Source organism: Lepisma saccharinum, chromosome 2 (assembly GCF_977018435.1).
Source record: "Lepisma saccharinum chromosome 2, izLepSacc3.1, whole genome shotgun sequence".
NCBI classification, from domain to species: domain Eukaryota; kingdom Metazoa; phylum Arthropoda; class Insecta; order Zygentoma; family Lepismatidae; genus Lepisma; species Lepisma saccharinum.
This window is the reverse complement of record NC_139230.1, coordinates 31,159,120-31,174,745: the sequence shown is the minus strand read 5'-3', so window position 1 is coordinate 31,174,745 and position 15,626 is coordinate 31,159,120. Positions and strand designations below refer to the sequence as shown.

At 37.6% G+C, this 15,626-nt stretch overlaps 1 protein-coding gene across 3 annotated transcripts in view; it reads right to left on the bottom strand.

Moving 5' to 3' along the window:
• LOC145983985 (uncharacterized) overlaps window positions 1-14,659 on the bottom strand; it is a 387,657-nt gene extending 372,998 nt beyond the window's left edge. For all 3 annotated transcript variants that reach the window (XM_083117228.1, XM_083117229.1, XM_083117230.1), the window contains exon 1: window positions 14,414-14,659. In XM_083117228.1, the coding sequence (XP_082973354.1) occupies window positions 14,414-14,612 (199 nt within the window). In that variant the 5' untranslated portion in view covers window positions 14,613-14,659. The remainder of the gene's footprint in view (window positions 1-14,413) is intronic.
• Between the last annotated feature and the right edge of the window lie 967 nt (window positions 14,660-15,626).

The window sequence follows — 15,626 nt, the reverse complement described above, 5'->3', positions numbered from 1 at the left end:
TATGTGTTTGTGGGTGTGTGTATTTCTAGCAGATGGGGAGGATGGGTGGCACCCTAGCATAAGCGTTGCTATCTTGAATTATTGAGGAAGACATGCTGTCTAATTCACCAAATATATTTCACATACGTAATGCATTTTTTCATTATGGTGCAGGACGCGTGCCCACCCCTATCGATAGCTGCACACGAACACCATCAGAAGGCAAATTGATTTGTTATTGTTAGCATTCGACTTGAAAGATTGTGGAAAATCGCTGACAACGAAAGGCGGCACGTTAGCTTCATCTGTGAACACAACTTTCTACCATTTCCTGTCATAAAAATTCCTCGCGATAATAGAGGCATCCCAACCCCTTGTGTCGATGCTGAGAAAGGGCAAATTTGAGGATGTTTTCCACGCACCCTCTAACCGGAAAATGCGGAAGAGATGAAAGATGTTGGTCGGTTCCTTCGGGCGGTTTACTTTCTTTTGTTTGAAACATGTCCACTCCTGAAATGGAGATCTTCGGTATATTTTCGCCAAACACAGGGTGCTGGGTTTAGCACCATTGTTACAAAAGTATCTGTGACGTTTACACCGTAAACAATGCGCGCCACTCCCCCTTGCCCCCCCCCCAGTGCGCACAACTATGCCGCCCTCCCCCCCCCCAAGAACGTCGTTCATCCTCTTCTATTAGATCATCGGATTTTGTAGCAGAACTTCTGGTTTCCAAGGAACAATCTCCCGAATTTTTCAAATCTGACCTGGCAACACTGCCCCGAACACCGATAACGGCAGGGAAGTTGCGCGAACGCTTTGGACGGAAGGTTTTTTTCCTTGTGGTCGAGCTATACCTCTAAATACTTCATTTTTCTTCATCTAATGGAATAGATATGGTGTACGTACCTAAGGTGTAAACGTCTTTACATTTATTTTGGAAATAATATATAAATGTTGAATTTTATATTAATACATTAAGGAAAGAATCCCCCGAAAAAATTTCGATGGCACAATCTGCGCCACAATCTCCCCTGTGCGCACCCCTGGTCAAAAGTCCTGTTTGCAACGCGGACAATGTTTTCCGTTTTGAGCGAGGAGGACACCACTCATCGTCATGACGATCTTATCGGCCATTTTCGAACACCACCACCTCACACTTATCAAAGCGAGACACTTGTCCCCATACGTCGGTTGCATTTCCCTATGCATCTCGATGGGCATTCCTCCCTTGCTCCTTAGAAAACGTACTTCGCTGCTCATACCGTACGAAGTGGACGTGTTGAGTACTACAGCAAATCTTTGCAAACTGGCAGCAGAACCGTGCCACGAAGCAGCCGAGAGTTAACGTTGGACCGTTCCAAGAAAAAACTATTGCATTGAATGTATATTAGTCCGGGTGCCAAATGCCTAAAAGTGGCATAACTTTGATTTGAGGTATGAATAAAATATTTTGACTGTTTTGAAAGTTTACATTGTGTATATTTCAGATCCGATTTATGCCGCTTTGTCAACCTTGAGCAATGTGAGTAATTCAAGATGGCGTCCAATATGGCGGACTTTCCAGTTAATGACTTATATCTCAGTAACCAATTGTCGCAAACAGAACAAAAAAAATAGTCTTGATTCTCATTAGATGGACTACGAAAAAGATTAAGTTTAGTTTTTCGCTAATATCAGTGGTTTTACCGTAATTTAAAAAATAATCTTCAAAATATGTAATTTGTCTAGCATATTTTGAAGTTATTGCCTTGTAACTTTGGAATAAATAAAATGACAGGAAATTGTTTGGAATAAAAGTGGTAGCCCAATTAATAAGCTTTAAAACAATATAAGTTCTAATGCATTTGAATTAAAAATACGCTATAAAATGTGTCCCACAATGGAGGATAGTGCCAAAAGGTTGCGTCTTTATTACGAGCCGGCAGCTAAGTCCGAATCATTGACCTTTTGATAAAAACAAGAGACTTAGTAGGATTAATTGTTATATCAATAAATATATTTTCAGTCGAGTAGCCAATCGATATTTGCGCCCTGACTGCCACCATCTTGAAAATAATCGGCCATATTGGATATTCTTTGATTTGATATATCTGGGGAACGGTGTCCCATATCAATGTCCGGTTTTCTCAGAGATGTTCCAAATAGTGTAAACTTTCATAATAAATCAATAAATCTATTTTTGAGAAATGAGAAATCGAAGTTTTGCAGAAAAACTACAAAACATTTTGAGAGAATAACTGGGAGTTGAAAGTCTTAATAATTCTCGAACCAAACAATAGTATTATATAATTTGTAAAATTACGAAGTGTTCGTTAGAAGTCTTTAAATGATCTGATTTTCTATTTCTTTTAGATTTATAAATTTACCTTGAATAACATATTAAGATAAATACAATTTACAAAAAAGTCAACATGATTTCTGAAAGAAAAAATGGAGTCATTGAAATGTATACAGAATTAATTTGTTTGAATGATTTGCTTTTGTGCCACTTTTGGCTAATTTCGAAGATAGGGATGAGTAATGATATGATGAAATTGATGAATGTACACTCACAAACATCCCATGCCCAAGATAGGATTCGAACCCGGGACCCGGGACCACTGGTCATAACGCGAAGTGCTAACCACTCTGCCACGGGGGCCGGCAGTAATAAATTGTTGTATTATTTGAAAGAAAACAAAACACATTGTTATTGTAATTCATGATACAAAACTAGTGAAAATTGTCTGCCGATTTTTTTTTTATGAGTCGCTTTTTGGATCTTTTCCCCTTTTTGATCAGGTCTTCATATCCTTCACATTTGGGTAATGTACAGGGTGTCCACATGAGACATCCCTCATTTTAAATTACAAATGTGAGGAAACTCTTCGACGTAGAGCCTTGCTTTTTGTGGCATTATGTAAAGCAACTCAAAAATACTTTTTTTTTAAATTTACTGCACTTCTACGTGGTCTTCTTTCGTAACCCTCAAAATTTCTAGCCGATACTCGATCTCGACTTATGTGCTCGCTAGCATCTCAGGGGTGATGGAGTTGATGGCATTTTCAATTCTCCTGCGGAGATACGAAGGTTACATACAGGTGAAACACCCCACAAGAAGAAATCCAGAGGAGTTTATGTTCGGAGATTGCAGTAACCACCTGATTGGTCCATCACGTCGTTTCCATTTCTTTGGGAAAGTTCTGTCCAGAAACTAACAAGCCGGGAACCTGTGGCCGCGTGGTTAGCACATCGCGCTGCAACGCCAGGGGTCTGGGGTTCGAATCCCGCTCGGGCTTGGTTGTTTGTGAATGTCCATTCATCAATTTCATGATTTCATCACTCATCCTCATCTTCGCAAATTAGCCAAGAGGCACAAAACGCAAAGTAAAATAAACTAAATCAATCAATCAATCAGAATCTCAGGAACATCAAAACTCCAGTGTGCACCATCCTGCTGGAAGATAACATTTGGCTGCAGAGGAAGGAGCTGAGGGATATCTCGGTATCTCAACCATACTAATATTTCGGCTGAAAAAATATAGGGGCAAAGACTTTTCGATTTGCCCTCGTATATTGATGCACTTCGCTGGAATGCTCCAGTTATATAAGATGGATTGACCGTCTACCCAAAACTAATGCTGCCACGTGTAGAAAGCACACCCATGGAGCAATCCATCATGTCATTTCCTTCCCCCATAAATAAGCGTTACAATAGCTCAGTTCGATGGTGTCATAACTAGAAGTGGACGAACCAGCAGGAAACCTGCCTGGACTTTGGTGGCTAAAGGATAATGTGTATAATTATTTTTATACAACGTCAGCTAATAAAGTGCGATTTCGTTGATGTTTATGCACGTATTGGTCGGTATACAACTTTAGCTTTATTTTGTTGCGAAGGATCTCTAAATGACGCAGCGCATTACTAATTGTCAGTTGCGTAGTTGGGTAGGTGTAATTCAATTACATTAATTATCCTGGCTTACATTCGGTTTTTGTATTTGCACTAGGTGTGATTGAATATGAGCTTTAAATATAAACACTGCTATACATATTTCATAACTACAGTAATTAATTAAATACAAAGTTTCAAGCCTAGCCGATAATCACATATAGATTTTCTGTAAATTTAAGTGCAGGGAACATATGCGTAGTCGGAGTACGCTATATTCATGTACAGCCAACGGCAAGGAAAATAGTAGGCAAATTTTCCATCACTATTTCATTCTGTAATCATTACGTACGTTTTTTTTTTTTTTTTTTTTTTTTTTTAAGGAATTGAATTCTGTTGATACCAAGTTGATGTTGCCCTCTGTTCATTGACGTTTTAAATTCAATTCATGATCGTCACATTGCTGAAAACAGATTGAATGGAAATATTGAAGGACGATTCGCCTACTATTACTTTTGTCGTTGGGTGTACCATGAATACATGCATACCTCATCCAAATAAACTGCTAATAACCTCCAGTTAATGAAGTCATAAAGTTCGTTGTCTCCAATTTGAATATTCATGCCGTTTAATGTTTTTTTTTGTTTTGTTTTTGTCAAAATATGCACAGATAGGCTAATTGGTACTTGACCACAGTTTAAAGTGGGATCTGAACCACTATGTGCCTCCACTGGTTATCGAACACGGAACCCCTTGTTTACAAGGCTATGACGACACCATTTAATGGGTGAATGATATATATATATATATATATATATATATATATATATATATATATATATATATATATATATATATATATGAATGTGCACATATAATATTTGTTTTTATATTTTACTGATTTGCATCGATTTTCTGCTACTTTTGCCTAGTCGCAACGTTGAAGATGGAATTGTGATTGCAGAATATTGTTGAAGGAACACTAAGGAATAGAAAAGAAATAAAATACACTACTAACATAATATTAATAATGCATTAATGGGTTGAGTCCGCCTGGGTTCAGTCTCTGGGTTTTCGGCCGGTGTATAGGACCGGTGGCAACCCACCATCCTGAGGCAATTGGGGCGCTACGCGTGAGTTGCGCAACCCGGTTACGGATATCTTCTATGACGGCTGGGGGTTCGACGTGCTGACCCCAAGTCACCCCCTTACCGGTTAAAAAACTCCACACCTCTTGGTAGGATTGTGGGAGGGAAACTGGCAGTCGGGAGATAGAGCAGTAGAACCACGGATTATTATTATTATTATTTGTTATTAATGGGTTGAAGACTTGGACCAAATTTGAATGAATTTTTTGGAAGATAAACAAAAGCCGGTAGCCGACAATTTTCACTAAGAAACACGTTGAGCAGAAAAAAAGCACGTGGTTTCCAAGGTGAAGCTGCATGATTCATAAATGTTGTTGTTGCGCTTTCAAATAAAACTACACTTTGATAACGAATAGAAACCTCAACTTTAATGTCATTGTGTTTGCGATCGACGATGATAAACAGAGACACGTGCGTTTTACAATCTTCTCAAGTGCTGCAGCTTTTAATATCACCCCATAAGATGCATTATGGCGCTTTTAGAATGCTGAGCTGCTCGGAACTTAAGCAATGAAAGTGACAAGGCCGCAAAGAACGTTCTATGTGCCGTAAGAGAACGCAAGAAGAATGGAGGCCTCCCTTGAAGAAAGGTGGCGATAAACATGTGGAAACTGGAAGCATTACACCCAAGGGATTTGGAATCTGAATATCACATTACGGGTTGCGATAAAAGTGTTTACGTCATCTTGATACAGTTAATTGGAAAGGGTGGAGACAGAGAGATAGAATCGTGCTGTTAATACAGTTTTCTAGTTACTATTTACAGAAAAATAAATTTTTATTCTTCTATTTCCATTTTGAGTTGTATTTGATCCTTCCAAAATTATACAACACATAATCAATATTTTGCTTCATTTGAAATGCAAAGAGAAGAAGCATTACTGGAGCTGTAATCTTTGTTATTTTACATCGCTTTTCTGCCACTTGTGGTTTTCTTCGAGTTCAGTCGCACGTGACGACAGAACCAGGAATGAATCTAAAACATAACGTTGTGAATAAAAATGAATTGCATTAATTGTTACGTTTTCCTAAGATTTAGTAAGGATAGGAAACTGTGGTCCTAAGGTAATCTTAACAAATGCATTTATCAATTGACCTGTAAAACTATTTTAGAATATTTCGTAAGTAACAGGAGTCATGTTCTTGTGAAACTACTTCACTGCAACCGTATGTTTGATAGTTTAAACTAGTAAAGCTATGGAAAATGAAACAAATAAGTGCAATTGTCCTTTTTCTTTACAGCTGCCTTAATGTTAGTTCGTCGGTTTTCTCCTATTTCTGTTGTTAAATGCAAGCAAGCTCCTAGAAGTCACCTGCTTTCTCTCTTTGCATCAGAAGTGAATCAAAGTTTATTTTCTGTCGTAGAATTTTTGGAGGATCAAATACGAAAAAATGCACAAATACCCTTAAAGGGGCAAAACGGTTCTTAAAGTCTTTGTCTTGACTTATTCTCACCCAACAGGTCGGTAGGTGCCGGTGCTTGCCCCGAGTTGATACCTTCCTGGAGATGAGGCCTGCTCGAAAAAGGTTCTTAAAAGCCCAATGTTTCAGTCTTGTCCCAGCGCCGTGAGGACAAATGGGAAGCTATTTGAAAAGTGAGTTTCTGGGACCGCTCACTTAGCGCTGGGCACGGTGCACTAACCATGGGTCACTCTTAAGGAGCTTTCAGACCGAAGCGACAAGTGACAAGAGACGGTTGAATCTGGAGAACGAACCTTCGGAAATAAATGCAACCTTTCGTATAGGAGTGACACCACAAGCTGCACATGTCGCTTGTTGCTTGCCTGTCGTTCGTCGTTCATCAATAGGTGGTTAAAGTTGCTGGAGCAATTCCAATCAACATTATGGAAAATGAAGGCAGTAACATCTTTATTAGTAAATTAATAAGGAACTTGGTGAAAGGTTACATATATATATATTTTCTATTTCAACAAGTATTTTCAGTTTTGTGCCTAAATATAAGCAGGAACGAAAAATAGAAAGAAAAATATAAAATAATAATTTAAAATTTGTTTTCAATTAGTTGCTTCATCTTTCGGTTGAAATAGTCAAAGACACAATGCGGATTGTTAAAGATGGCCATCAGGGGGCTTACATGCATGTTGGAGATACACTTTATTAGTAGTAATGACTCACAAATTCTAATTCGCCCATTATCAAATGCACACTGCTTATACTTATCAGACAATTAATATTCTGTTTGATAACTAAACAAGAAAGCGAGGATCTCATTCATTTAAAATCTAACGTTGCAGCAGTTGCGTCACTCCTTTAATATGGGTGAAAATGAAACAAACATAAGGCAAATATATGGAAAATATGACACAAGCAAATATAAATTTGGATGTATACTTGGTTTGCTGTGCATACTATTTAAAAACGGAGATGGAAGATTCAAATATACTCTCTGTATTTTTTATTTTTTTTATTTTGCGTCGCTTTTCTACCTTTCTACATCAATCGTGACGATGAGGATGAATGATAATTAGGTGAAATGGAATTGTCACACAAAATAACAAAAGGAAATGGAACCTGGAACATTTAGTAGGTATACAGTGAGTCTGTTCGCCAGCTATTGTGGTTTAGTGATTATTGTAGGCATGAGAAATTCGGGTTCGAATCTCGGTGTAGCACTTGTACATATTTCGTGTTCTAATTACTTCATATTTCGAATATTGCAGGCTAATCCATTAAGGCGAATCACGATGAAGTGTAAATCAAATGTATGAGACAACAAGTAAAAAAATATATATAATTAAATAAAACATTCCTTACTTCTCTGTGCTATTTATATTAAGTTGTAACAACCTCGTCATTTGTTTAAGACGTCTTGGTGTTCGAGTAGGTTGAGTGTTCGACTCCCGTCCTCGGTCCTTAATGTTCTGGGTTCGAGTAATAACATGATGTTCCATTGCGCTTGTTCTTTTATCAGTTTTATCTAATCAACATTCATTCCCATTTACGTAACAGGGGCCGGCCCGCGTAGCGGAGTGGTTAGCACATCGCGCTACGACGCCAGGGGTCTCTGGTTCGAATCCCGGCCTGGGCATGGATGTTTGTGAGTGTCCATTCATAAATTTCATCAATCATCACTCATCCCCATCTTCGCTAATTAGCCAAAAGTGGCACAAAAAGCAAAGTAAAATAAAACAAATCAATCAATCAATTTACGTAACAGGGACATTCCCATTAACAGGCATCATATCCATTACATTTAGATGTTTTTATTACTTTATAAACACCGATGCACGCAGCGATATCATTATTGAGATCACACACATCTGCTTCCAATATGCTTCAAGTGTTACTCGGTACATTGAACAGAGAAACATGGCAACGTCGGAAGCACAGTATCAATTATTCTGCGCCGAGATACACCTGTGTTTGTCAAAGTAGTTCCGTATTTTGTCGTCGGCCACGGCCGCTGTTCAACCTCGCATGCTGGTAGAGCCAAACAACAGCACGCATGATTTGATGTCTGTTGCAAAATACAACGTGTCGGAATAATGAAGACTCATGCTAGATCATCTGGCGGGTTCGCCACCTCAAAAAGCAAAACGTTCAGAAATGAATATCAAGAGGACACTTTGACCACACGCACTTTAGACCATAAAAATGTGTTTCCATCGTGTTAAACACTATTAATATAGTGTTAACTTGGAGATCAATACCCCATTGAACCATCACGCATGTAAATAAACTCTTGTATATAAATTGGTACGTGAACCGTTCAGAAGTTATAATATTAACAAATATCTACTTGGACCACGATTTAACTAATTTTCTTAATTTTATACTGGAAAAAGTGTTAGAAATTTATTAAGAGTACGAGAATTTAGCACTTGGCAACTATTTTTTAACCTTTTCTGAATATACTTAAAGTTGTTTTCCAGAAACCTTACAATTTGTCTACCTCTTTATAGAACAGTTTATTGTCGCAGAAACTTGTAAGTCATCAACATTTTCCTAACTTGAAAACAAATTTTGATTTTCAAAATTTAGGGTCACGTTAGTTTGGATATAAACAGATCGAAAGCTGTTCTTCCTCGTGTCTCTAGTAAGGGTCACAAGCTTAAATTTTAAAATTAGAAAATAGAAATTAGAAAACAGATGCATTTTGAAAATTATGGCCGATCATAAACGGGAAATACCCGGTTTTTGTTTTGACAAAATGATTATGAAGGTAGCGGCATTATGAGCCAAAAATATTCTCAGAATTGATTAATAACATAAGCTATAAAACAATATTTCATCTTGACTATTATATTTAAAGTGCATGCGCCAGTTTAAAGTGGGATCCGAATCACTCTGTGCCTCCATCGGGTATCGAACCCGGAGCAAGGCGACGACGTTACCACCACGTCATCGGGAGGCCCAAATTTGAAAATGTTACATAAAGTTGACTATCCTGTCGTTGTATCTAAAGATAACTTCACCATAGTCATTTATCGCAGTGGTCTCTTAATTTATAAAGAACGTGCAAAAAGTTAATTTCCATATATCGCATCATGCCATAAACACAAATCTAGTGTGTTTGGGGAAAAACACTTAAGTCAAAAAATGAAATTTTACAGATGACAGCTTTCTTGTTCATTCCTTTAATGGTAAACATTACAGACATGATATAAATGTTGGATCATCACTGTTTAGCATCTTTACACTTGCTCAGCATAAAATTATACTTAGTCTATAGTGTTTTCTTTAATTGGGTGTGTGTGACTTAAATGAAAGCAAAAGTTTGTGACTTATGTGCCTTTTCCTGAACACCCTAGAAATAAGGGTTCTACACATTCTCGATCTTTGTCATGTTAGATGTGACGTTATCGGTACCACTCTCCGGCCTCCCAAACCACCCAGTCTACCCTATTTACCCATTGATGGTGAGTCTTTGATCCGTTTATACAGGTGCATCGTTGGGAAATTCCTACCGGAGACCTTCCATCCCAGGAATCGAAAACTGGACCCACGTTACACACACAACATATATCTTTCCCCATATGAGTAATTTTTTATTTCATTTTTCTGATTATTGGTAACTTCTTGCAGCGACATTACTTCAAACATCCACCGAAGTGAACGAACAAACTGCATTCTTTTGCGTGTGTAAATTCCGAATGCGCATTAACCTTGACCGGAGCAGAATTAACATGGAATGTGCTCGGCCTAATTGCCATCAGAATTTGGCAAAGGCACGTGTGTCCAATGACCTGTTCCAACTTTACTCACGCCATTAGCCTACCCGAATGGCCGTTTAAGAATCAATAGGAAGAAGTTGGAACGGATTCAAAAAAGAGTCGTTACTGTTCCGGATATAAATTCTTCCACCACAAGATTTGTGATGGTCGTGAACAAAATTAGTGGTGACGGCTCTAATTTAAATCGGCCTGGCGGAGCTCTCAGGGTGCGGGTGACACGGTAGCGAGTGCAAAATCTTCAAGCTGATATTCTCTTGCAGTTTTGTCGGTTCTACGTAAACAACAACATCAAGAAAGGATTCTTCGCCTTTGTGAATGATCAGCACCGCCTTGTAAAAATCGAGATGCGACCGAGACTTGATGCCAGAGACTCTCGGTCTCGTTCGAGACTTTGCCGACCTCCGTGGAGGAGTGGTTACCACAGCGCGCTACAACGCCAGAGGGTCCGAGTTCGACTCCCGGTCCGGGCATGGGTGTTTTCTGCGAGTGCCGATTTATTAATTTCATCACTACTCACTTCGCGATTAGCTAAAAGTGGCAGAAAAGAGCTGTAAAGTTGAGCAAATCAATCAATCGTTCGACTTTGATACGGTATCTGAAAGAAAATACTTAAATCATACATTGATACTTTTTATTTACCATTTCTTTTCTGCCACTTTGGCTAATCGCGACAATGAAGGCGAGTGATGACATTTTTGAAGGAACATCCGCAAAGAACACCCATGCTTAGGCCGAGGTTTGAACCAGGGTTTCCAAAAGTCCAGGAACCCATAAATTCTAATGGGTTCTATTGAGTTCCGTAACAGAACCGGAATCTTTTTTCTCGCACAATTTAAATTCGGTCCAAGTTGCGTATCGTTTGATTTCAATACAGAACTTGGGTCCTATTTAAAATGATCCGGAAAAAAGTTCCTGGACCATATTTAAATGGATATTTTGATTGATATAGATATATTACCTCGCTTGTCTACATCTTTGGTAAATCGCAATGACAATGATAGTTGTAAACGGGTGAAATCGTGATTGGGAAAACACAATGATACAGCAAGTCCTGACCAGGGTTCGAACTGGGACTTCTGGAATCGGTAGCGTATTACGCTGACCACTCCGCCACGGAGCCGAGCCGAAGCTACAGAGATGTGACGAGCAAAGTCGCCCCGGGCACTGAGACAAATGGGGGCTCAGAACAAGCAAAAGAGAGGAAAAGTTGGAAAGTTAACGTCGTAGCGTGCTGTGTGTGTTTGTGAAAGCATCGGGGTCATACTAAATTAATATTTTTGTTAGGTTGAAAAGAAACAGATCGAAAACTTTTCCTCCTGGTGTGATCCTTGCAGAACACAGTTTCAGCAAGAGTCACGAGTTCATACTTACTGCTAAAAAACAGTTGTATGCAATTTGATCATGATGATGTGACATAAGGAACCGAGTGAATGAGTAGATGCAATTTTAAAATATGAAACGATGAAAATTGGGGAATATCAATTTTTTGTTTTGACTAAATTATTATGATAATACGTGCATTACAAGTCAAGAAATATTAATTAATAAACATTGATTAATAACATCACTTCAAAAATAATAATTCATCTTGGTGCCCCATTATATTTAAACCACATGCACAAGTTATTTTAAAAATACTGTTGTATTAACAATTCTCCATATCCTGTAATGATTGTATGCAATAATGTACTGCATAGTAACGCAATGTAAATTACGCTACAAAATTAATAATAGCAGCTGCACTTTCACACATTGTATAGCAGGGCAATTTAGCAACAATAAATGAAGTCTATAATAGTGAAGAGACAAAAAAAATGTTGTAGAGAAGCGCACTCACTTGTTATCGTTTTCGCTATGGATTCCTTACAGAGGTCAAGGAAATTGTTTTCTTAATTTCCTTTCTATTTAAATTATTTTACGTCGCTTTTCTACCACTTTGATTAACCGCGACGACGAGGATGAACAATGAATTTATGAAGTTGATAATGGAGCAAACACTTGGAATCTCTCGTGCCTTCGAGCACGTTACGATAACCACTCCGCCACGGAGGTGGGTTCGTGGAGTTAGTTTGAGTGCGAATATTTAAAAGAAGAAGGGGTGTAAATTACGAAGTGCATTCCCCAAGAAAGGAAGGGGGGTCCTGTTCATCGGGAGCCAAATTCTATTTTCACCACGAGCGTAGAAGTCTGTAGCTACGGCCCTGTGCTGCCAAGCTTGGTGTCCTGGGTTCGAATTCAGATCTGTTATTCCATCTATTTCTTCCATTCATCAGCCATTATCAGTAGAAGAGTAACGTAAAATTAAACAATAAAATCTGTGTAAGACACGTTTGCTTAATTTACATGAAAGTAACAGTAAGTACTCTGGACATTCAAAAAAATATTACGGAAAATCGAAGATATCCTCTCCATGTACTATTTACAGAACATTTACGCTGAAGCCGAATCTAGAATTATGGATAAAGTGTTGTTTTAAATTCCCTTTCTGAACTGTAGGCTACTGAGTCTTAGAGTTTAAAACATGATGTAAACTACTGGAATGTACTCTGTACCGGATTCGAAGCATATACCCTTGTTCAAAAGTCGATAGTGTTTGCAACTAGAGTTATATGTAGTGTATACACTATATGGGAGGACTCTTGGTGAAAAGATACCGCAAAGTTAGTGGATAAATCGTAATAAAAAATTGGGAAAACTTTAATTACAAATAATTAAATCTTAATAATAATGGTAAATATTTCTGATATTAATCATACATCACGAATTGAATCATCTTGTTAATGCATTATTGAAAATATTATTCTACTGTAACATCATCTATTTTTTTAAAAGAAAACTACTTTCGTACTATATTATTGCTTTTTCTAATTATATAAATTCGTTAAAATGATAATGTAAATATGTGTCAATTTCGGTAAACATACTGACAGGCAAAATATATATCTATATTTTTTTCCGAATGGGTTACAGAACATTTTTTGAGAATCAAATAATTTTGAATTCTAACAGCTGATTCAATAACACTCACAAGTGTGTTTCCGTGAACTTCCTAATTCCATGTTAGTATATTTTTTTTGTTTTTCTAACGTAGTTGCGCACACATTTTAAAAAACTACAATAATTTTATATTATAATTGAACTACTTTTGAATTCATATATCATATTCGGCTGATAAGACAAATATACATGAAAAAATAAGTAAATATAAGTTAATACTGTCTTGTTAGGTTTATATGAATAAGACCTTACTACGCACGGTAAAAAGGTATAAAATTTGAAGGTGACCGATACCAATAGTAAAAGAAAAATCGCATTGATAGGAAGACTTGGAAAATCTTGGACAGATAAATAAAACAAAAATATAATCGTTACAAAACACAAATCTCACACTCTAGAATGGCATTTATCATTAGCAGAAAAGTAGTTTTACATAGAAGTTTTTTTTTTATTTAATAGAATAAATATGTTACTTTTAAATTAGCATTGCATATCTACATTTAAAATGTTTGATAACATTAGTTTGAGAATAACTGCAGTTTTTGTAACTTGAAATCTTGAAAACAAACAAACAAAAATTTGCAATAAATGCGCCAAACAATTACGAAATTACCTTCCAAAGCTACAACTCGCAGTTTTATGAGAACATGAATATAATCCCTCAATCCATTTCATTTGCTGTTCATTATAGCTGTAACTGGCAAAGTGATTTCCAAACCTATCATTTACTGTTCATTGTTGAACGTTTCCAACCTTTAAGAACACGTCTGTTGTCAAGAACATATTACTTTCTCCTTAATTTCCACACAATATTGTTAACAAAGTATCCAAAAATAGATATGGAGAAGAAACACACTTAGATAAAACTTCCCCCTCTTTGCACAAGGCGTTTAAATTTTGAAAATATTGCTACACATAGAAATTTATTAGCGTTTAATACCTGTGTACTGTATTTTGTTTATTTCTCTTTTTGTGAAGCATAGTGAACAATTAACAATGGTTTAGAACAAACATTAATTGACTTACTCCTTTTATTATTTTTAAAGAAATATTTTGGTACTAATTTTGTAGATTCGAGTTTTCTTTCCGAATAGGAGAAAACGTAAAAATTAAAAATCTGTTACTAAATGACACGACTTAAAGAGAGACATGCAACAATCAGGTTAGTATGAAACTATTGTTACCGAGAAAAGGGGTTAGAGAAAAAATCCCAAGGCACTTACCTCTTTCCGAAGGGCTCCGGGAGGGAGGCGCTTCCGGAAACTCCGGTGAAATGGAAAGCGGGTATTCCGGGTCCCCGGAATCGAAACTTTCCAGCAACGTCTCGGCCGAGGAGAAATCACAATACGAGATCTGCCTGTGGAGATTCATCCGACGCCATGGGTAAGAACGGTCACAGCCCCTACCGCTTGGCCGGTGCATCTTCGCGCACGTTTTCCACTAGGCAGAGCGCACTGATAAAGACTTTACATGGCACGCGGGCACTTGCAACTGTGCCTCTTCGCCTGGCCCGCGCTGCCGTGTCTGGGTCCACGACTGCGCATCGCTGATCGCGCAGCGCGACCCGAAATCTGCTTCCCTTCACCCCCGGTTTCTGCGTGTGTGTGCGCGCGGGTCAAACGGGGCCCAATACGCGACCCCACGCACTCAATATTTATCTCGTTACGGTTTACATACAGTACCCCCTTTTTTCATCTCGGATTCCGACAGTGAATACGTATGTGTACAGGCACATATGCATGAAATAATTGCACGTATGACTACTGGTCCTAAAGAAATGTTTACTTCGGGACTAGAGAATGAAGGCCAATCGTTCAAATTATAAATACTAAGAAGGCCTCGAATTAATACGAATAAAGTTTCTTATAAGTTCACTTTATGCATAAATAGGCTAATCGGGACAGGGTCCACAGTTTAAAGTGGAATCCGAAGTGCCTCCACCGGATGTCGAACCCGAGGCCGCTTGATTACAAGGCGACGACGTTATCGTTACACCATTGGTGTGTCTAAAAATTATTACGAAATATAACAATATATATAATATATTTGTATTTTATTGATGCGATGAAATTGTTGAGGATGATATGATCCATATTTTTATGTGACGTCACCAGTAGAAAATATGTCACTAATATATTTATTTTTGTGAAAGAAAGCGTAATTTCTTTGTTATTATATGTAATAATGCACCTTGTTTGTAACGTATATCTTTTGTTTATTGTTTATTGTATTTTATGCTACATTATGGGTAATTTAATGTATCTTCATGTTTGCGAGAGTGCACTATACGAACTTGTATTTCTAAACATGTATAGATGTCAGTTTTGTTGGTAGCATCTTTTTGTAAATAGTGAGTGATTTATCTGTACTTGAATCTGTGTTCTCGAAATAGTATAAAAGCGAGGATATCGCGTAAGAAATAACACACTTTCGCCA